This window comes from Globicephala melas, chromosome 8 (genome assembly GCF_963455315.2).
Source record: "Globicephala melas chromosome 8, mGloMel1.2, whole genome shotgun sequence".
Taxonomy (NCBI): Eukaryota; Metazoa; Chordata; class Mammalia; order Artiodactyla; family Delphinidae; genus Globicephala; species Globicephala melas.
The window spans coordinates 35553473-35574987 of record NC_083321.1 but is presented as its reverse complement, the minus strand read 5'-3'; the positions used below and the strand labels follow the sequence as shown (position 1 = coordinate 35574987).

Genomic DNA, 21515 nt, shown 5'->3' with positions numbered 1-21515 from the left:
TACTACACACCAAGCACCATGTTAAACCCTTTAACTCATATTATCAATGTTAAGATGGACAACAGGGGCTTCCCTGGTGGTGCAGTGGTTGAGAGTCCACCTGCCGTTGCAGGGCACACGGGTTCATGCCCCGGTCCGGGAGGATCCCACATGCCGCAGAATGGCTGGGCCCATGAGCCATGGCCGCTGAGCCTGCACGTCCGGAGCCTGTGCTCCGCAACGGGAGAGGCCACAAGAGTGAGAGGCCCGCGTACCGAAAAAAAAAAAAAAAAAGATGGACAACAAGCCAACATATGGTTTAATTATTATTTCCATTTTACAGGTGAAAAATCTGGAGCTCAAGTTTACAAAGCGAGCTCTGTGGTAGACCTTAGATTTGACCCCAAGTTTGCCTGCCTCCCAAGGCCACGGTCCTAACGACCAAGTTAAATGCTTCTCAGTCTACAAAGCAGCTTCATAAATGATGTCTCTGCTATTCCTAATAAGAGCTCTATACGTCCCAAGAGGCAGGTGACGTGATCACTATTTCACAGGTGACAAAGTGGACTCTAAGCCTTAGAGGGTGGAAGTATCAGGCCACAAGTCTCAAGGTAGAGCCAGCACAAGGATTTGGGTCTCATGACCCCTGATTCTCTGCTCATCCAGGGTTCCTGAAGGTTCTATTCTATCAACCCTGGCAGAGTGACATCTGTCCAGTTGTTCCCTAACTGATGTTTTTAGCTGAGATTCTGTAGGTTTAAAAGAAAGCTCATTTAGGGGCTTTCCTGGTGGCGCAGTGGTTGAGAGTCTACCTGCCGATGCAGGGGACACGGGTTCGTGCCCCAGTCCGGGAAGATCCCACATGCCGCGGAGCGGCTGGGCCCGTGAGCCATGGCCACTGAGCCTGTGCGTCCGGAGCCTGTGCTCCGCAGCGGGAGAGGCCACAGCAGTGAGAGGCCCGCGTACCGCAAAAAAAAGAAAGCTCGTTTAAACAGTAGTTTGACTTAGTAATTCCACTTCTGGGGATCTATTGTTAGAGGAAAATCAGAGACACAGGTAAGGACTATTCGAGATTGTTCATTGCAGTCATATTTACAATCTAGGAAAACACCGGAAACAGACGTGTAACAAAAATTCAATAATTCCATGGTTCAAATAAATCATAGTGCATCCATAGGATGAAGTATTCTATAGTCTTTAAAGGTGAATATTCATTAAACATAGGGAAATCGTCAGCATATCCTGTTAAATGTAAAAGCAGGATACCAATTTATAGTATAATTTCATTTTTACTAACAATATGTGCTGGCTAGAAAACATATAGGAAGGTGATACGCAAAATGTTAACTGGTAAACTTGGGGCCATTCTTTTTTTTCTACATTTTCTATCAGGGATGTGTATTTATTTTATAGTCAGAGAATATATATGTATATATATGTATGTGTACATGTATATATATATACACACACATATATATAGTATGTGTGTGTGTTTTTTACAGCAAGCTGAGCACAGTGACTGGGCCAGGCGTGTGGGTGCAGGCCCCCCCGGGTTTTGTGGAATTTTTTGCCTGGCTCACAATATCCCAGGGAACATGAAAGGCAGAGTGAAGACATTAGACAGCTAAGCACCTTGTCGACTGGTATAAACCGTAAAAACGATGCAAGCTCTGAGCAGAGAGAGACAATGGACATTTTTCACTCTGTTCCCTGGAAACATATGGACAGGCTGGGCAGATCTTATTTCATTCTTAGCCAGTGCTTTAAAATTTTTTGTTTGTTTGTTGAAAATGGAGGTATCAATCCTTTCCCCTCTCTTAGTGGAGACCCTCAATCTGTCCTTCCCTGGGTTATCCTCACTTGACTGGGGCCAGGTATCCTTTGTGTAAGTATTGATCCTTTGGGGTCCTGGGGTGTCTCGGAAAAGGGGATGATGGCCTGACTTATAGAGACATGGATAGCTTTGTAGCCCCACTGCTCTGCTGGACAAGACCAGAGTCCAGACAGTCCCAGGCTGCCTCCCAAGTGGCCATACTGAGAGAAGCTTGTTTAGGAAATGGAAAAACTCCCTCCCCCAGGGCGGTGTTCCACAAATGACCTTCCAGGCTCACCCTCCCCCTTACGACCCCATAACCACCGTACCCTGTGTTAGTAGGAAGCTTGTCCCAGGAGATGGGGGTAGATTCCCACGCCATTATGACCTTCACTCATAGCAGGGAGGGGTTTATCCCATGGCCCTTCAGCTCTGCTAGGGACATACTGCCTGGGAGCCCTACCTCATCATTCAGATGCCAGGACCCTGTACCTGCTCCGGCCATGGGCAAAAGCCCTGGCTCCGTCCACCGTGGAGGCTGAGCTTGCCACACATTTCTCAGGTGTAGATTGTGAGAGAGGCTGTCTTCCTTAGGGGCATTCAACCCTCCAGGTATTTGTAATGTTGAAGGGCTAATCCATGGCCTGCCAAGTAAGACCAGCAACGGTTCTTTGAAATTGGGAGCTAGCTGGGTCATTTAAAATGCGAAGTGCACAAATATCATTTCTGTTTCTGGAATGGCTTAATTTTCATTAGAACCTTAATTCAGTGATTCCTTTTCTCCCCAGTCTTTCACATGCTTTCATTTATTCATAATTGCCCGCGTAAGGAGAATCTCATTCGAACAGCTTCCAATTCAGCACGATCCTTATCGCTGTTCTTTGTTCAGGGTTGCTGGGCCGCAGAGCTAGCCGATGACACGGCCCATCGTTCCTTCCGTTGCTGGCCGACCTGAAGGCGCAGTGTGCTGGGAAGCGCGCCTCTGCCGCCCAGTGGTGGGAAGGGATGTTGCAGGAGGCTTGAGGCTGCAGGGAGCCCTGCTGCAGTGCCTCAGGGACGCTGTGACCTTGCACTGCAGGGGAGAGCGGTGATCCAGAGACGCCCAGAGACGCTCTGTAGGGAAGCTGTCCATGTGCTTCTCAGTGCCAGTTTTGGAAGCAAGCGATTTGGCGTTTGCCCGTGTGTTAGCGATCTCGTCTGTCTTAGGGGACGTACTTTTGGGCAGGAGGGCGAGAAATAACTTCTGTGCTTACTTACAGAAAAGGGCTATGGATGGTGCTTTAATTGTCTTCATTCTGGTGCCTGCTGGGGGAGACAAATGCTTCCTCGGTAAATAGTTGATAATTATGAGGTGAGATTCCCCCTGAAAGTCTCTGTTATTTGACTAAAGAAGATAGTTTTGAGTAAGAAGGTATTTTGAGGACTCTAATAGTGGTTGGTGGTTCTCAAACCTGGGAGATTTTGGCAGGAGACATTTGACAGTGTTCATAGACAGTTTTGGTTGTCACAACTGGGCTGGGGTGGGGTGGGGTGGGTGGATGTTCCTGGAATCCAGTGGGCAGAGGCCAGGGATGTTGCTAATACCCTGCAATGCATGGACAGCCTCCCACAACAGAGAGTTTTCTCGTCCCAAGTGTCAGTAGTACTGCTGTTTAGAAAAATTCTGGTCTAAAGGACTCATCAGAGGGAAGGGATTCTTTTAATTACTCTTTGCAGTTTTATCCAGTATTCTGAGATATTCTGGGGGATGTGTGGGAGGTAGTAGATAATTTACGGCTGGCAAGTGGGATTGAGAGGTGACGCTGAGGATTAGAGATGCTCACCCCATGCAAAGGTATAACAATGGCGATTGCATTGCGCCCAAGTTTTACTGAATCCAGCTGTGTGCTAAGCATTGCATGAAATTTTCCATTCATGATCAATCTCACTTAATTTGGTTCTTGGAACAACCTTCACACTAGATACACTATTATCAGAAAATGGAGGCTTGGACAGATTAAGGAAATCATCCAAGCTCTCAGGGCTAGTGGAACTCCTGAACCCATGGTTTTACCCACTTTGCTGTTCCACAGAGGGCATAAATTGGGAGTCCATGCACCAGATCTAGGCTGCATGTGCTTTTTTTTTTGGTTTTGTTTTGTTTCGTTTTGGTCCACAGTGCTTAAAGACAATGTGGCCTTATTTCCAATGTTTTAAAATGGAGAGATTTCATGTAAATATCCGGATTTTCTGCATCTTTTATCAGGACACCTAGCAAAGCATGGCACTGATTGGCTGGTAAGTCGTCCCTCGGTATTAATGGGATTGGATCCAGGAGCCCTTTCGGATACCAAAATCTGCAGATGTTCACGTCCCTTATATAAAATGGTGTAGTACAATGAAAACAGTATTCAGCCAACCGCCATCGAAATTTCAATCCGTGGTTGATTGAATCCATGGATGTAAAACTGCGGATACGGAGGGCAGACCGTACTCTCTGTTCGCCACCCCTTTTTACCCTCCATTTTATATCTTTCTAATTTGTGTCACCAGCCTGACTTCTGAAGGTGTTTGAGTTTATGTTCCCTGCTCTCTGTTTCCCAGTAAAGTGGTTAAGAGCATGGCCTCCAAAGAGAGAGTGACTGTTTGCCTCCTGATTCTGCTGTGTGACCTTGGCAAGCAACCGCACTTCTCTGTGCCCAGTTTCTTTACCTATAACATACAGATAATAACAATACCTACCTCGCAGGCGTGATGTGAGGCTCAAATTAGTTAATGCATATAAGACATTTAAAATAGTACACAGTAAGTGCCATATAAGTGTTAGTTATTGTTGTTATTGTTACTTTTCATCTCTTTATAAATTAATATCCTTTGGCATTAATCCCGGTGGACTCTTTATCTAAAATATCCATCAAGTGATCATAGAAACATTGTAATGTGGTCAGGAAGACTTCAGTATCTTCCTATTTCAAATGAGGATCATCATAGGCACCTCCCAGGTCTTCTGAGGCTTCCACAAGATAATAATTGGTAAAGTGTCCAGCACGGTACCTGACATGCTAAGACTCACCTGATTAGTTCCCTGTTCCCATCCCAGCCTAGGTCAGGCATTCTCAGCCTCAGCACTATTGACATTTTGGGCTGGATAATTCTCTGTCGTGGGGCTGTCCTGTGCATTGTTGGACGTTTAGCAGCATCTCTGGCCTCTGCCCTCTAGTTGCCAGTACCACCCTTTTCCCCAAATATGACAACTAAAAATGTCCCCCGACATTGCCAAGTGCCCCCTAGTGGACAAATTCGTTCTCAGTTGAGAACCACTGTGTTCAGTCCTGTTGCAGGCTCACGAGCACATGCGAGTGTGCAGAAAGCGTGTGGCACACGTATCTTAGGGAACTTCCGTATGTCGGCCGTTGTGCCAGGCAGTAGGTTCAAGGTGGGCTTATTAGTGAGCCTTCTGTGGTAGAGCCCTTCAGAAGTTTTACTTATGTCTCATTAAAATTCATTTCTGCAAGCCATTTATTTTTTGTGGAGTCATAACGACCCGGCTTTGAATCCTGATTCTCTTCCTCATTAGCTGTGTGATTTTGGTAGAATGACCTAACCTCTGAGGCTTTTCCCTCATCTGAAAGACGGAGGCAATAGTACCCACAGCACAGGCTGTTGTGAGCCTTACGTGAGATAATGCATGTAAAGTGCTTGGCGTGTAGAGAGCGCTCCAGAAATGAGAGCCATTGTTGCCAGGACCGGGCACTGCTGGGGGGTACTGGGGGCTCTGGGATGAATAGCACACAATTTGGGGGTTCATCTGCGTCTAGCTTTGCTCGGTTAATACCCTCGCAAAGTTACTCTCCAATATTTGGCAAATATGTTTGGCTTTTATTTTTAAGTTGCTAGAGAGATACACGTGTCTACTTCCTGTACAGATTTAACTGTGTTTTCGTTCCATCCTCTCCTAAACAGATTCCTGTGTGATCAGTGACCATCCCAAAATACAGATCAAGAACTCAACTTTCTGCATGACGGCTTATCCCAACTTGACAATGGTTAATTTCACCAGCCAGGCCAACAAAACATTTGTCAGTGGGAGTGAAGAGTATTTCAAGTAAGATTTTTAAAAAACTTTTCTAAGAGAAACCCAGTGAATTAGTGACTATCCAACTTGTAGACTAGAGGGATGAGTTGCCTCCCTCTGTACCTCCCTACATACTCAGATGCTCAGGGAGGAAGATTTTTTTCCCTGGTCTGGCTTCTGGGAGCGGGTTACTGTGCCCTGTGGGCCTGGAGAGGAGAGTTGGCTGAATGCTGGTGGGAACAGAATTGGTGCTGCTGTAGTTCATGACGCTGATGCCAAAAACATTGCAAAACCTTCCTCCGATGCGATCTAAGCAGACCTTCAGTTGACTAGGTTGTTTTTTGTTTTTACTTGTTTTATTTTTTTCCTTCTGCACTTGTGAGGGGAAGAGAGGCAAAAATTCAGGAAAGTCAGGAAACAAATCATGATCAGTGATTTGGTTTAAAGAAGAACTAATTCTTTCCTTTTTTTTCTTTTTTAAACAGTTCTGTCTTAGTTTTCTACTTTCTTCGTCCATTTTGCCAGACACTGGGGATTGAGGAAATCCTCAGCCACCACAGGAAGATTTAATAATGTTCAGGGAATTATTTCATAAGAGAGGTAGTTGGAGACAGAGTTCAACAGAGAGTAGATAATGTTCTCTAGCTAAGCCTTAAGTCGGGGCTTGTAAACTCAAATGTACTTGGGGGCTTGGTAGGGAGGTAGAGGTAAGACGATAGAGAATGGTGGGGACTGTGGCCAACAGGAGGGGAGGTCTGCCCAGTGGAAGGGAGGCTGCTGATGCTCAGCTCCAACTGGCCCCTGTCTTATGGGAATTGTAGGCAGTGCTGCCAGAGCTTCCATTTTACAAGAGAAGTTGGAAATCAAATAGGAGTTTTTATGTGTCTCTCCCACTTTAAATGTTAGCAAACGAATTCAGATGAAACACTGGGGTCACGTAAAATGCATGTGTCAGGGGGCCCCTGGTTTGTGGCCTTTACTTAGATAATAGGAAGTGGTTACTACTGTTCCCACTAGTTCTTCCAAGCTTTCTCTCTTGTGGACTTAGAGGGCACATGGATGTTTCCTGTAGAACAGAAGGGGGGCACTTAGGCTGAATGAAGAAATAATCCCCTTTGAAGAAAACGTAGGACCAGTGAGGGTGGGCCTTGATTCACCCTGAGCTCTGAGAAAGGAGTCTGACCTCGTGGTGGGCTGAAATCTGATCACATAATCCATGTGGTCAGGTGTATTATGAAGTGTTTTGCAAATCTGCTTTTGGTGGCTTTGCTAATCCTCTGGGACCAGTATTAGTTTCCAAGAGGGAATGTTATCAGGAGCTTCTTGGGGCCCATCCAACATCCCTTATTAAATCATGGAGTAGTTGAGATGGCCAAGGGGCCGTGGAATTGTTGGCTAGATGGCCTGCCCATTGTAGGGTTGGGGGTCCTTTTCAGTGCTTTAGAAGTATGGTCCCTAAGGTTTGGTAGCCCAGGCTGGTTCCACCCTTGGTGACTTCTACTCTACTCTAGAGCCCAGATTGCCCCAGGAGTTGAGACTAAAAGAGCTCCGGGTTGCTCTTGTGAACCGCAAAACAGCCTCTCACAGTGTCGCTGGCTAGCTGGCCGGAGGGGTGCTGTCCCCTTCACTTCCCTCAGCAGGTCAGGGCACTCGGCTGTCATGTCTGCAGTCCAGTAGAGTCTGGATGCTGGCTGGCCCTTGATTCAGGTCACAAAAGACACCCACCTACATGCACAGCACTTTCATCCAGGCTATGTGACTTTATCACAGAGTTGAGGGGATTGTCCCCTCTGGCGTCATGACTCATGGTCTCTGAAGCTGCTTCCTGTCCCCAGGGATGAGGCTACCTGCTCGCCCTCTAGCCAGGGATGTGGGCGTCGCCACCTTCAGCTTACACACAGGTGCCAGCAGCCGCTACAGATGAGCGCCAGCCCCCTTCTGTTTGCGGCTGGTTGTCTGTCTTCGAATACGTTCCTTGAGTAAGGCCCCGCCAGCCCTGCTTTTACATTTCAGCCAACCTCAGCCCTGGGACACGCTCATCACAACCTGAACTAAAATGCACGGCGGCATTTTAAATTCTTTTACCATAATGACTCTGTACTGAATTTTTTAAATTTAAAGTTGTACAAAAACTATTGGGATACGTTCTCACAAAAGAGTAGAACAATACAGAAACACACAAAAATCATCCTTGACAGTTTAGAGTTTCTGTTACTGATGTGTCCTTATGTAAAGACAACAACCTCCATAATGCCCATTCCAGGGGCTGCTACACCAGGACCCCCGACGCTGTTGGATTTGTTGCACTGCTCCTGGGGCAGCTCCAGTTGATGGTGGAGCTGACATAGCCTTGTTCAGAGCCTGCCCAGGGCCATAAATAATTTTTTTTAAGTCGAAGTATAGTTGAATTATAATATGGTGTTAATTTCAGGTATATAGCAAAGTGATTCAGTTACACACACACACATATTCTTTTTTAGATTCTTTTCCCTTATAGGTTATTACAAAATATTGAGTATAGTTCCCTGTGCTAATACAGTAGGTCCTTTGGGACCATAATTTTTTTTTAAATTTATTTATTTTTGGCTGCATTGTATCTTCGTTGCTGCGCGCGGGCTTTCTCTAGTTGCAGCGAGTGGGGGCTACTCTTCACTGTGGTATGCAGGCTTCTCATTACGGTGGCTTCTCTTGTTGCGGAGCACGCGGCTCTAGGCGCGCGGGCTTCAGTAGTTGTGGCACGCGGGCTCAGTAGTTGTGGCTCACGAGCTCTAGAGTGCAGGCTCAGTAGTTGTGGAACACGGGCTTAGTTGCTTTGCGGCATGTGGGATTTTCCTGGACCAGGGCTCGAACCTGTGTCCCCTGCATTGGCAGGTGGATTCTCAACCACTGCGCCACCAGGGAAGCCCCTTTAGTGCCATAATTAATTAAAAGCAGGGTAAATTCAGTTGGTCTCACCGCAGACAGCTGTGGGAGGGAGCCCGGATCAGCAAATCCCTCACAACCTGATCTGATCAGGTCCCTGATGGGGAGGGTGGGGATGCTGGGATTTTGTCTGAGGCTCTGCAGGAAGATAAAGCCTGCAGACTGTCACCTCCGCCAGCTCATCCTTCCCCTCCTTCCTCCCCTCCCTTCTCTCTCCTTTCAACTCATAGGTACTTTGTGCTGAAGATTTCTGCAGGGATTGAATATCCTGGCGAGATCAGGTGGCCACTGGCCTTCTGCCTCTTCCTGGCTTGGGTGATTGTGTATGCATCCCTGGCAAAAGGAATCAAGTCTTCAGGAAAAGTAAGAACTTGTATTTATCTGAGAGAAAGCTCTGGGACCCCCAGGGCTGTTTGTGTCATAGAGCAGCCAAAGGGCACTGGGATGAGAGTCGGGAGGTGTGGGTGGAATTCTGACTCGTCCCTGAGTAGCTGTGAGGCCTTGGACAAGTGACTTCACTGCTGTCTGTAAAATGGGATAATGCCTTTCTCCCCGGGAGGTTTTAAGGGTTAACTGAGACAGATGTACTCAGGGCTCCTTGTGGATGGCGGGGGCTCTGTGGTGAGTTTCCTTCCTTCCCTATTGGGGACCCTTCACTCAGCAGATGGCACTCCCCGATAGGATTCAATCTCTCCCGAAAGTCTAGAGTTGGTGCTGCCGGCTTTTTGCTTCTTGGTCTGGCTGCCAGCTCAGTCACTGCTCCTCCCAGGAGGCTGCAAGAAGATCAAAGTTGTGAAGGGGATTCCTTCTCCTCACTCCTGACCACCCCGTTCTCCGTCTTTCGTGCCCTTTCTCCAACCCCCTCCCAACACTCTCCCATCCCACGTGCCCCCAGCATGACAGGGCGATAATCCTGCCAGTGGGAGTTTGGTCGAGCACGTGCTTGGCCCCTCTTGCTAGATAGTCGCTTGGCAGGTCCTTTGGAGGTGGTGGGACACCCACCCCAAGCTCAGTTCCAAGGCACGGCAGGCACGGTGTGCAGGGTCCCTCAGGACACGCTGGATGTTGTGGTAAAGGTCCCAGTGTTTTCCCCTCATCTTCCTGCTGCTTTAGAAAAACCCCGTGAAACGGTTAACCAACCACTTTGATGATAACCAATACGAGTTCATCGTCTGGAGGGTCATTTGCATGTCTCAGCATGAAACCCCAAATGTCTTTACGGCCCAATGAATAGAATGTGATGGTGGACTCTGAGACCATAGGTTGTGGAGTTCGGCTTGGTCCAGTCGTCCAGGCCAGGGTTTACTGTGGTCACAATAGCAAACAACCCGTTTGGAAGGATCCGGCCTCACGGGAGTGAGGGTCCGTGCCGCCTCTCACCTCCCAGGCATGCTTCACAGGCCCCACCAGGCACCCACACCTGGCACCCATCAGCTACAGAGAGCGGTCTGTCTTCTCCCTGGACTCATGGACAAGCTCACGAGGGCCGTCTGATAACAATTCTTTCTGGTGCCCTCCATGTAATCTGGTTCCACACGGGCTTGAATGGTGGATTCTGGCAGCTTGGCCAGGGTCACCTGAGCCAGTGGTGCCCTTAAATGACATCAGGTGGGGAGAGAGCCAGACTGGGGGTTAGGAGACCTGGGTTCTAGCCCCCCAGCCCTTCCGTGGTGTTTTCTGTGTAGGGACATCTCCGCTTGGACGATGAAACCTGGTTGAGCTTCAGATTTGCCCTTAGCTTTTATTTATTTAGCCGATAAGTGGAAAGCGGATTTTCTTTATCTTAGCTATTTCAGGAGGCTTCGGTTGTCTCATTTCTAAAGTGAAGGCAGTTGGATTGGGCGATGTCTAAGACCTGCTGGCTCTAACATGATTCTGTCAGAACACTTGCTGGGTGAGCTGGGGGTACTTTTCCTCTCTGACCTCTGTTTCCCCCTCTGTAAAATGAGAGCTGGGATTGAGGACCCTGCTAGCTCTGAATGAGTATTATGAGACTGGAGCAATTGTTTTTCTAGGGCAGCAGGAAGATGAGGAAATGTTAACATGACCCTGACAGTAACGTCCTGTGAGTCCTGAGGTTTCCTGGGCTCCTCGCCTTCCGTGACTTGGAACTGAGCTTGGAGTGGCAGTAAAGGGCCAGCCAGGGCTTCCCTGGTGGCGCAGTGTTTGAGAGTCCGCCTGCCGATGCAGGGGACGCAGGTTCGTGCCCCAGTCCGGGAAGATCCCACATGCCGCAGAGTGGCTGGGCCCTTGAGCCATGGCCGCTGAGCCTGCGCGTCCGGAGCCTGTGCTCCGCAATGGGAGAGGCCACAACAGTGAGAGGCCCGCATACCGAAAAAAAAAAAGGGCCAGCCAGGTGGTGATTGTTTAGCAAGGGGGACCATGTCTTTGCTCAGCCAAAATCGAACTGCAGGACCATGACGTATAGCTAGAGATGGAGAGAGGGCACCTTCAACCATAATCGAAGTGGCCGGACAGGTCTCTAGCAGGATAGGCTAGAAGGTGTGATTGGCAGGAGAAGAGGTGTTAGGTGAGGAGGATCAGAACAGCAGCCTTGTTGGCGACATGAGGAAGGATGGCCTGGTGGCTTTAGAGTCAGACCAGTCTGAGTTCAAATCCCGTCTTGATCACTTTCTAGTTGTGTAACTCTGGACAAGCTGTTTAACCATTGGAACCTCAGTTTCCTCATCTGTAAAATGGGGATAATAGTACATACCTTGTAGAGCTGTTCTAAGATTAGGTGAGAGAATATATATATATATAATATATATAAATACATATATATAAAAAATACCTGGCATATGATCAGTTCTTAATTGACATTAACTCTTTTCATTTTTGTGATAATGATTGGCTGATGTATTGAGTGGATATTGTCCTGTGATGACATCTTGAAAGCAGTGGCTCTGGTGGGAAAATGGAAAGAGAAAGGGAAGTTGGTTGAACACTCTGTGTGCCAGGCACTCTGCTAACTACTTCATCTGCATTAGTGCATTCAATCTACCCAGCAACCAGCTAGGTAAGGACATTTCTTCCCATTTTATAGATAGAGAAGCTGAGGTGCATCAAGGTAGAGTAAATTGCTGGAGGTCACACAGCTTTTTTTTTTTTTTAATGGTGTAGTATTTACATATAACCTACTCACAAACTCCCGAATACTTTATTTTACTTTATTATTTTTAAAATTATTTATTTGGCTGCGCTGGGTCTTTGTTGCGGCATGAGAACTCTTAGTTGCAGCATGTGGGATCTAGTTCCCTGACCAGAGATGGAAACCGGGCCCCCTGCATTGGGAGCGCAGAGTCTTAGCCACTGGACCACAGGGAAGTCCCGGTCACACAGCTTTTAAGTGGCAGCGCTGGGATTTGAACCCAGGTCTGTCTCCCTTTAAAGCCTAGACTCTTTCCACTACGTGACATCCTCTCCCAAGGAGGGGCTGTTAGGAATAGATGGAAATGCAGAATTCTGGAGCCATCATTTGCATCTGGGGGGATAAAAGTCCCCCCCACTGTGAATCAGGACCCTTGCACTGCTACCCCGTCCTGCTGTCAATAGCTGTCATTACCAGCTGGGCAAGTCCCAGGAGGCATCCGGGTCCCATCTTCCACGTCTGCAAATTCAAGGTTAAGATAAATATTCTCTAAGATCCTTCTTTGCTTATCAGTCTGCAGTTTTGGGGGGATGGTGTTAGAATCAGTTCTTGGCATTGATTTAGAATTTAATCCTTGGTGCTAGATTTTCTGGGCTCTCTCTCTCTGAAATGGGGATTTTTGAGTAGCCCTGAGCAAGTCAGCTTTTCTTTTAGATCTGCTAAGTTATCTTTCTACTTCATCGAGCGAGGTTTCCAATTAGGGTTCAATGATGGATTTTCTTTTAATGAGGAATACCACCGGAAATAATGCCTCCCGGTTTATTATCCTGCCCTGGCTCGTGCAGACATTAATCACGGAGCTTTGTTTGGAAGCACGGCTGCAGCACCTCATTATGACGGGCTCCTTTGTGACCGAAGTTCCACCAAGACTGTCATTTCTAAGCAACAGAGATGTCCTTCTTCTGTTGCGGCAAGATAAACTCCGTTCCTCTTGTTCAGGGCCCTAGGAGACAACGGTGGCCGGTTGCTTCCTATGAGACCTGAGTCTCCCTTTGAGCAGCTAGAATTCCAGAGGCACGGGCGACCAGCAGGCAGCCTGAAGGTCAAATGCAGCCCATCTGACCTCAGGGGCCGCTCTGCCTGAGAGTTATGGCGAGGACACAAAGCCAGCTTAATTAGCTGGCACTGGCTGGGGTGGGGACCGTGGCCTTACCACCTGTTCAGGGCTCCTGTTGTGAGGACTGTGCTGCCAGGTGTCGGGCCAGCAGGCTCAGATCAACTCGTCATTGTCACTCCTGCCAAGTATAATTCATTACTGTTCAAGTTTAATTCTGCTGGCAGTCCATCCTGAAACAGGTACATTCTGAAGCCCCCGTGACACAGGAGAACTAGCTGTGAAGAGACCTCCACAAACACCTGACTAACACTTGACTCACATCGGAGGCATCCCCGGGATTTTGAAATGAAACTCTGTGCCCTTTCAGTTCACCGCAATCCCCACTGACAAAGTGAGTGCATCATTCCACATACCAGGGCCGGACCTGGTGAGGCAAGCAAGTGCCTAGGGTGTGAAATTTAAGGCGGCGCTCACTCCCAGGTTCCTGCACGTGCAGGCTCGGCCCCATGAGGGTGAGTGCTTCCTTAAATTGTGCACCCCGGGTGTTCCCTTGCCTCACTCTAGTCCCCGCCCTGCCTCACATGTTTCTGATCCTGTGGCCCAGGGAGTGGCATTAAAGGTATGGAAATAGGCTTTGTAGTTAGAAAGCTTCAAGTCTGGACCTTGGCTCCAGCTGGGAGACCTTGAGTGAGATATTTAACCCTTTGTGAGAGGCTTAACCTGAGCCTCAGTTTCCTCCTCTGTAAAATGGGACTGCAAAGAGCTGATCCACGGAGGGAACTCCAGAAATGCGCTGTCTCCCGCACTCAAATGGGAGCAGCGTCTCAGCCGGTTAGACTGGTGCCACTCTTGGGGTCTTCTTCCTGCCGGACCCCACTTTCTATGTCATCTCCTCTCCCTTGCCTCCTTCCACCCTCATCTCCCACCAGCTCCACATGGTCAGGAGGTGAGGAGGATATCCCTTAGTTGTCACCCTGCCCCTTCTGTCTTGGCGGGGCCCCGCCCGGCCCTGTAGCGTTCCTCTCCCCAGCCCCATCCGACAGCTGGGAGGACAGCCCGGGTCATCCTGTGGTGGGTGATTTTCTCCTGAGATGTCAGATGCCTTTGGGTTTCCTACCGTCTGTGTGTGGAAGGGTTTCACTTAAGGGGAAGGAGAGAAGCAGCTTTGGGGGTGGATAGGAGGGAGCAGGGAGCCCCCCCTTCATGGTCCCTGGTAATTCCAGTGCCTCAGGGCAAAGAGTGAAGGGGGCTGCTGTCCTGGGGAACAGGGAGGAGACTCCTGGTCAGTGGTGGCAGCAGTGCAGAGAAAAGGAGACCAGCGCATCTCTGGTCTGTAGACAGGAAGACTTTGGCCTTGACGAGTAATTGGGTTTAGAGGAAGAAATAACTCCTTATCTTTCCTTGACCTGCAGCCTGTCCCATTTCAGCTGACGGAAACTCTGCCCACCACCTGCTGAGGCCACAACCTTTGGGGTCACCCTTGACTCCTGCCTCCCGCCCCCCTCACTCCACATTAAATTGGTCAGGAAGTTCTGTTGCTCTTCCTGCAGGGTGTATCTGGTTTCTGATCATTTCTCCTAACTGCCCTGAAACACCCTGGATGGAGCCATCGCTGTCCCTTGCCTGGACTGCTGCTATGGCCTCCTAACCGCTGCCCCTGCAGTGTAAACGTGACGCAGCAAGGCGGCGACAGCTAAAATGTTAGATCGTATCACTCCTCTGCCCAAATCCCTGCAGTAGTTCCCCATCCCCTCCCCACCCACACGGACCCACAAGGCTCTGCAGGATCTGTCCCTGCCTCCACCCCTACCCCTGCCCTCCTCTCCCACCTGTGCCCCTGCCCAGCCACAGCGGCTGTCTGGCTGCCCCTAGAAGGCTGGCACACTCCCTTCTTAGGGTCTTTACTCCAGCGGTTCCCTCTGTCTGGAATGTTCTCCCAGATATCCAGTTGGCGCATTCTCACTTCCTTCAAGTCCTGGGCAACTTCTCAGTGAGGCCTTCCCTGTCCTCCCCTTTATTATGGCCATCGTCCCAGCCACCCTGCCCAGCATGTGCCTGGAACATATTAGATGCTCAAGAATATGTGTGCCTATGTATGCATGTGTGTGTATTTGTTGGATTAATAAGAAGTAACCCCGAGAGATTTATCTTCATCTCAACCCTAACTTTCCCTCAATCCATCCTTTGCAAGTCCTTGGATCAGTTCTCATCTCTTAAACATCCCAGTGCCTGCCAGTCACTGCCAGGCTGGAGCCCCTGTCAGGCCACGGGCTCTGTGCAGCCAGCGTGTGACGGGGACTCTATCTCTCGCCCGGAGGCAGGTGTTCTGGGTTCCCCAGGATGGAAGGCTGGGGGTGAGCACAGAGGGGCTCTGAACCAACAGTGCTCAGCTGGTTGTCTATGCCCATCCTGTGGGTGAGGATGAGGGAGGGTTTGGTGGTCCAGGACAGGAGCTTAGCCTCATCCTTCCAAGTGTCTCCTACTGTACTTTTGGGATGTAACTGGCCTATGAGCTGAGGGTTGCGAGGGTTATTAAATTTAGGAGTCATTGGCAAGACAGAAATGGTACTTCCCTTTCCAGGGTCCCAGGCCTGTTCCATGGCGTATGCATCGTCCCACTGTGCTCTTCCAACAGCCCTGTGAGGAGTATGCTTTTGTTATCGCCACTGTGCAGGTGTGGGCACTGAGACTCAGTGAGGTTAAGTCACTTCCCAAGGCGGCCCAGCTCATAAGGGATGGAGCTAGGGTTGGAACTCAGGCCCGTTGGAGTGCAGAGCCCAAGCTCTCCCAGTCTGCTCTTCTCTCTGTCTACTGAATCCGGGTCCCAAGCCCTTCCTGCATTCTGAGTTTTTTTTTTTTTTTGCGGTACGTGGGCCTCTCACTGTTGTGGCCTCTCCCATTGCAGAGCACAGGCTCCAGACGCATAGGCTCAGTGGCCATGGCTCACGGGCCCAGCCGCTCTGTGGCATGTGGGATCTTCCCAGACCGGGGCACGAACCCGTGTCCCCTGCATTGGCAGGCGGACTCGCAACCACTGCGCCACCAGGGGAGCCCCATTCTGAGGTTTGATTGACAGATAAGGAAGGTGCCTCTCACTCATCCCCATTCAACCACAGCCCCCAAGTTCTGCTGATGATATTTCCCAAATATTTCTTGGCTCTGGTCCTTCCCTCTCGTTCAGAATCCAGGAGCCTCCTTTGGCTGGTACTCAGGGCCTCCACGACCTGTCTCCTCCCATGTCTCTAGTGCCCCATTGCTCTTAGTCTCAACTGTGTGCTGTGCTCCTAGTGAATTTAGGGCCTTGCCCTCACCCCTGCCTTTCCCACTTTCTCCCCTCACCTTCCCACCTCACCTCACCTCCTCTGCGTTGCACTTGGCCTCTAAGATCCGACTCGCACGTCATCGCCATGCATCTTTCTGTAATCTCCTGGATTGAATCCAGTGTCCTCCCCAGGACTTCACAGTGTCCTGTTTGGAACTGCTTAGCCCATTATTCAGACATTGTCTCTGGGTCTCCGAGGTCGAGTTCCTTCACTGTTATGCATCTAAGCCCTGGCACAGCTCCCAGGTCATAGTAGGCTGTGATAAATGCTTGTTGAACTTAACTGCATTGAATGACCATCTGTTACAAGTTAGGTGCTGTGCTAGGGGCCCATTTAATCCTCAATTATTTTAAGAAACATGCTATTATCCCCAGTTTACAGCTGCAGAAACTGAGATTCAGAGAGCTGATTAGCTTGACCTAAGTCTTATAGCTACTCAGGGCCAGAGATGTGATTTTATTTGAACCTAAATATGTCTAATTCTAAGATCATGGTTCTCTCATGTCACTAGGCTGCCTCACTTAGGGTGTGTGTATAAACAAGGATGGAAAACTTAAGATAAAGAAATTAATCTCTAATGGTGGGATTTGGGGCCTGAAGCAGAGGGTGGGCTAGGAGTTAGGGAGGAGGGGGGCACATAACCTTTCTCTTTCAGTTGGTCCTTAGGGAGTTGTCCACTTCTGCGCTGCAGGCTGACTCAATCCACAGTCTTGGGTGTCCCCCTCAAGATTTCATTTCTGGGCTTCCCTGGTGGTGTAGTGGTTGAGAGTCCGCCTGCCAATACAGGGGACACGGGTTCGTGCCCTGGTCCGGGAAGATCCCACATGCCACGGAGGGGCTGGGCCCGTGAGCCATGGCCACTGAGCCTGCGCGTCCGGAGCCTGTGCTCCGCAACGGGAGAGGCCACAATAGTGAGAGGCCCGCGTACTGCAAAAAAAAAAGACTTCATTTCTGGCTCTCTCTGATTCACCTTTGTTCCCAGTGCCTTCCTTGTGTCCCCAGACCTGGAAGAGTTTGGGGAAAACTACCCTATCAGGCACTTGCGTCCGGGTGGCAGATCACACTCTGCCTCTGTCGATGCTCCTTTGGTCACATCCCGTGTGTCTGCTCCTTCCTGCCCCCATGTCGGTGGCTTTTCCAGGTGGTGTACTTCACGGCCACGTTCCCGTACGTCGTGCTGGTGATTCTTCTCATCCGAGGTGTTACCCTGCCTGGAGCTGGCGCTGGGATTTGGTACTTCATCACGCCTAAGTGGGAGAAACTTACGGATGCCACGGTGGGCTTCTGATTTCATTTATGACGTGCCTGTGGGGGGAACGGCACATGGGGGTGGGTCCTGCTCCAGAACACTATTTAGCAGAAGGGGTCAGATCTCCGACCACAGGGCATTTCACTGTTTGCCTTTACAAACTCCTGATAATCTTGAAATGTTACACACTCTGGAAGTTTTTAATGAGAACTGAGCAGCTGGGGGTTTCAGATTCCTGGAATAGTTGTCCTACGCCTGGGAGGCTGCAGAGGCTGAAATGAAGAATGAAATTCCCTTAATAGCTTTGGGCCACCTCATGCCACTTATCTGTTGCTAATTATAGTGTGTTGGAAATGGAGTTTTCCTGGTTGGAAAATAATAGCACTTAGGCAAACCGCAAGCAATTATAATTTAAAGGGCTCAGACAGATTTGAATACTTCTGACACACCGAGACACAGAGCCAGCACACACTTATACTTTCTCTTGGCATATTCTGTACAGGCATATCTTACTCTAAAATTCCCAACCCCCAGAACTTCACATGAGGGGGTGATTGTTTAATAAGAAATGCATTTTCTCACCTTAAAGAAAAATCTGCTTTTCCAGAAGATTTTAAGAAAGCATAACTAGGATTGAGTTTGCACATAATGAAAAACCTCCAGATAATGGCAGCTTTAACAAAAGTTTATCTCACTTGCAGCCCAGTGGTAGATAGTCAAGCCCTGGTTGGGTGGCTCCACAGTGTCCCAGGTTCCTGTCTTTCCGCCCCACCATCCTCAGTGAATAGCTGCCATGTAGCTGCCAGAGCTCCACCCATCATGTCAGCATTCCAGGTGGCACAAAGCAGTGAGGGAAGAGACAAAGATAGGCATCCTCCTTCTCTTTAAAAGAGGAGAAAGCCCAGAAATTCCACATAACACTTGATTTTCTCATCATTGGCCAGAAACTAAGTCATATGATGATTTCCTCTCAGCTGCACCTCTCCTGGATTCTGGGAGTTGGCCATTTGGCTGGACATATGGCTGCCTTTAAATAAAACCACAGCTTTGTTAGTGAGGAGCATGGGAGAATGGAGGTTGTGGTACAGGCTTTGCCAGCACACACTTGAACTTTCTCTTTGCATATGTTAAGCACAATTTAAAAAGCAGTTTTAATTAATAAAAAGGATAGGAAGTCCATATCAAATCATATAAATCTATAGCTCAAACTCTTGAGTAGCTTTCTGGAGTTTAATGAGGACAATTAAAAGAAATCGCCAATGGGCTCCCCTGGCGGCTCAGTGGTTGAGAGTCTGCCTGCCGATGCAGGGGATGTGGGTTCGTGCCCCGGTCCGGGAAGATCCCACGGGAGAGGCCGCGGCGCTGAAAGGCCCGTGCACCTCAAAAAAAAAAAAAAAGAAAGAAAAGAAATCGCCAAGATGACCAAGAGGTGTTGTCAGCCAAGTTCGAGAATGAGGAGGCACTGTAACATCCACTCAGCTGTGGCACAGAGCTTGCTTTACTTTGATGAGGGGCTACAGAAGTTCAGATTTTTAGTAAATTGTCCTAATCTTTAGGAATGTCAATTTTGTTTTTTATTTTTGGGGGGGAATGTCAATTTTAAAAGGTTTTCATTTTGTACCCATGAATATTTTTGCTGTTCCAAATTGTTTTTTTGAGTGTGTTTCCAGCTAAAGAAGGGGTTCTCCCCTTCTGTATAGTTTTACATTGTAGGGTTTGCAAGCATGAAATGTGTACATTGCTTATTGAGTTCCTCTCCTTTGATTAGAATGAAGTTAGAGTCTCCCAGGTCATTTACTGCCTTTTTGGCTTCCAGTGCAAATGACGTATGTTTCTCGTTTATGTTGGTGCCAAAGTCATCTTGTCCTGACTGCCTTTTCTCCCGGGGAGATGGTGTGGCTTTGGGAGACTCCCCTCCCCTGGGCCAGCCTCCTTCAGTGACCTTAAATCTTCCGCTCTTTTGCCTCCCAGGTGTGGAAAGACGCTGCCACTCAGATTTTCTTCTCTTTATCTGCCGCATGGGGAGGCCTGATCACTCTTTCTTCTTACAACAAATTCCACAACAACTGCTACAGGTATGTGGAGGCACTTCAAGCCCCAGAGGTAGCGGGTGAATGGGACTAGGGCCTGGGGACAGAATCATGGGCTGTGTCATCAGACACCTGAGGCCATATCCTCACGCTTCACCCAAGGCAGAACCAGACAGTTAGCTCTGGTGTAGGGGAAATCGCCTGCTAAGGCCTAGCTGCTGGCTTCTGGTGGCCTGGCTTGGACCCCAACTTGCACCCTGATTCTGATGCAGGGGATGGAATTGAGTTTCTCTGGAGGTGCCATGCAGCTGGTTGTGTCCTGGAATAGTCATTTGTGAGCTATCTAGTCCATGGATACAGTTGTATGGTAGTCGCTGATGAAGTGTGGTCATTCAGTCACTCGACAAACACCTTTCTAGAGAGCCCTGTAAGAAAGGCAGCATGGTACAGTGGAAAGAATACCTTGGTGATGGATGTGTTAATTAACTCAATGGTGGGACTCCTGTTTCAATGCATATGTATATCAAATCATCACGTTGTACACTTTAAATATGTTAAAATGTATTACAGTTTTATCTGTCAGTTAAACCCAAAGTTATGCAAACTTTGAGTCTCCTCCCAGATTTAGGAAACAGAACATCTGGGAGGTTGGGCGGGCCTGGGAATCTACATATCGAGACAGGATCCTCAGGTGACTCTGGTGCAGGATGACATTTGGATAGTGTGATATTAGGGGACTCTGGAACCCCAAAGATGTGAGAGAGCCTGGACAGCTTCTGGAGGAGGTGACATCTGAAAGTTGAACCCATCTGTGACAAACAGTAAGAAAATACTGAGGGGCTGATTAAAAAAAAAAAGAAAAAGAACCTTGGAGTCAGAGAGACTTGCATTTGTATTATGACTTCACCATTTTCTAAAACTCCAAGACATGGGTAAGATACTTCACTTCTCTGAATCTCTGTTTTCTCATCTGTAAAATGCAGATTATAATATTTTGTTGAAGGGTAGGAGATGATGTATGCAAAATTCCCACAGCAATATTTTGCACGTAGTAGGTGCTCAGTAGACAGCAGTAGCCATTCTTATTATTTTTAATATGCATGAGATATTTCGTGAACCAAAAGGAAGAGATTATAGTTAAACTGTGGCCTAGCCTGGCTGGGATGGCCTCACACAAGGGACATCTATGCTGGGCCAAATTTCAAAAGGTGTTAGGGGAGGAAGTGAATGTTTTCAGGTGGGGATGAGTGTGGATGGGTGTGATGGAGACGTGGGAGGGAGCAGGTTGATGAGACTGGAGCAGGTGTGTGCTCACCGGGCAAGAAGGAAATAGGGCCTGAGAATTGGCTGAGGCCAGACTGGAGAGAGCCTTTGTGCTAGTCTCCTGGGGCTGCCGTAACAAATAGCACAGAGTGAGTGACCTGAACAACAGAGATTAATTTTCTCGCAGTTCTGGAGGCTAGAAGTCCAAGATCAAGGTATCGACAGGGCTCGTTTCTTCTGAGCCCTCTCTGCGTGGCTTGTAGCTGGCCGTCTTCTCCCTGTGTCTCTACATGGTCTTCCCGCTGTGCACCCTGATCTCCTCTTCTTATAAGGGCATCAATCGTATTGGATTAGCGCCCACTCTCACGATTTCCTCTTAACTTACTCACCTGTTTAAAGACCCTATTTTCAAATGCAGTCACATTCTGAGGAACTGGGGGTTGGGACTTCAACATTTACATTTTTGGGGCACACAATTCAGCCCGTAACAGCTAGAATGCCAGACTAAGGTGTCTGAACTTCTTTGGTCATAGTTGCTTATTAACTTATGACCCGCGAGACTCAGTCTGAGCATCGTCCAAGGGGGAAGCATTGCTCTGTGCTTTGTTAGAAATGAGGCTGTGTGGTGTGGCTAATGGGCAGGAAGTCTGGGTTCAAATCAGAACCTACCATTA

The 21515-nt window shown here is 48.6% G+C and overlaps 1 protein-coding gene across 2 annotated transcripts in view; it reads left to right on the top strand.

Moving 5' to 3' along the window:
• SLC6A5 (solute carrier family 6 member 5) overlaps positions 1-21515 on the top strand; it is a 54830-nt gene that overhangs the window by 10161 nt on the left and 23154 nt on the right. For both annotated transcript variants that reach the window (XM_060303423.1, XM_030864873.2), the window contains 4 exons: positions 5735-5876; positions 8999-9131; positions 17441-17575; positions 19520-19623. In XM_060303423.1, the coding sequence (XP_060159406.1) occupies positions 5735-5876; positions 8999-9131; positions 17441-17575; positions 19520-19623 (514 nt within the window). The remainder of the gene's footprint in view (positions 1-5734; positions 5877-8998; positions 9132-17440; positions 17576-19519; positions 19624-21515) is intronic.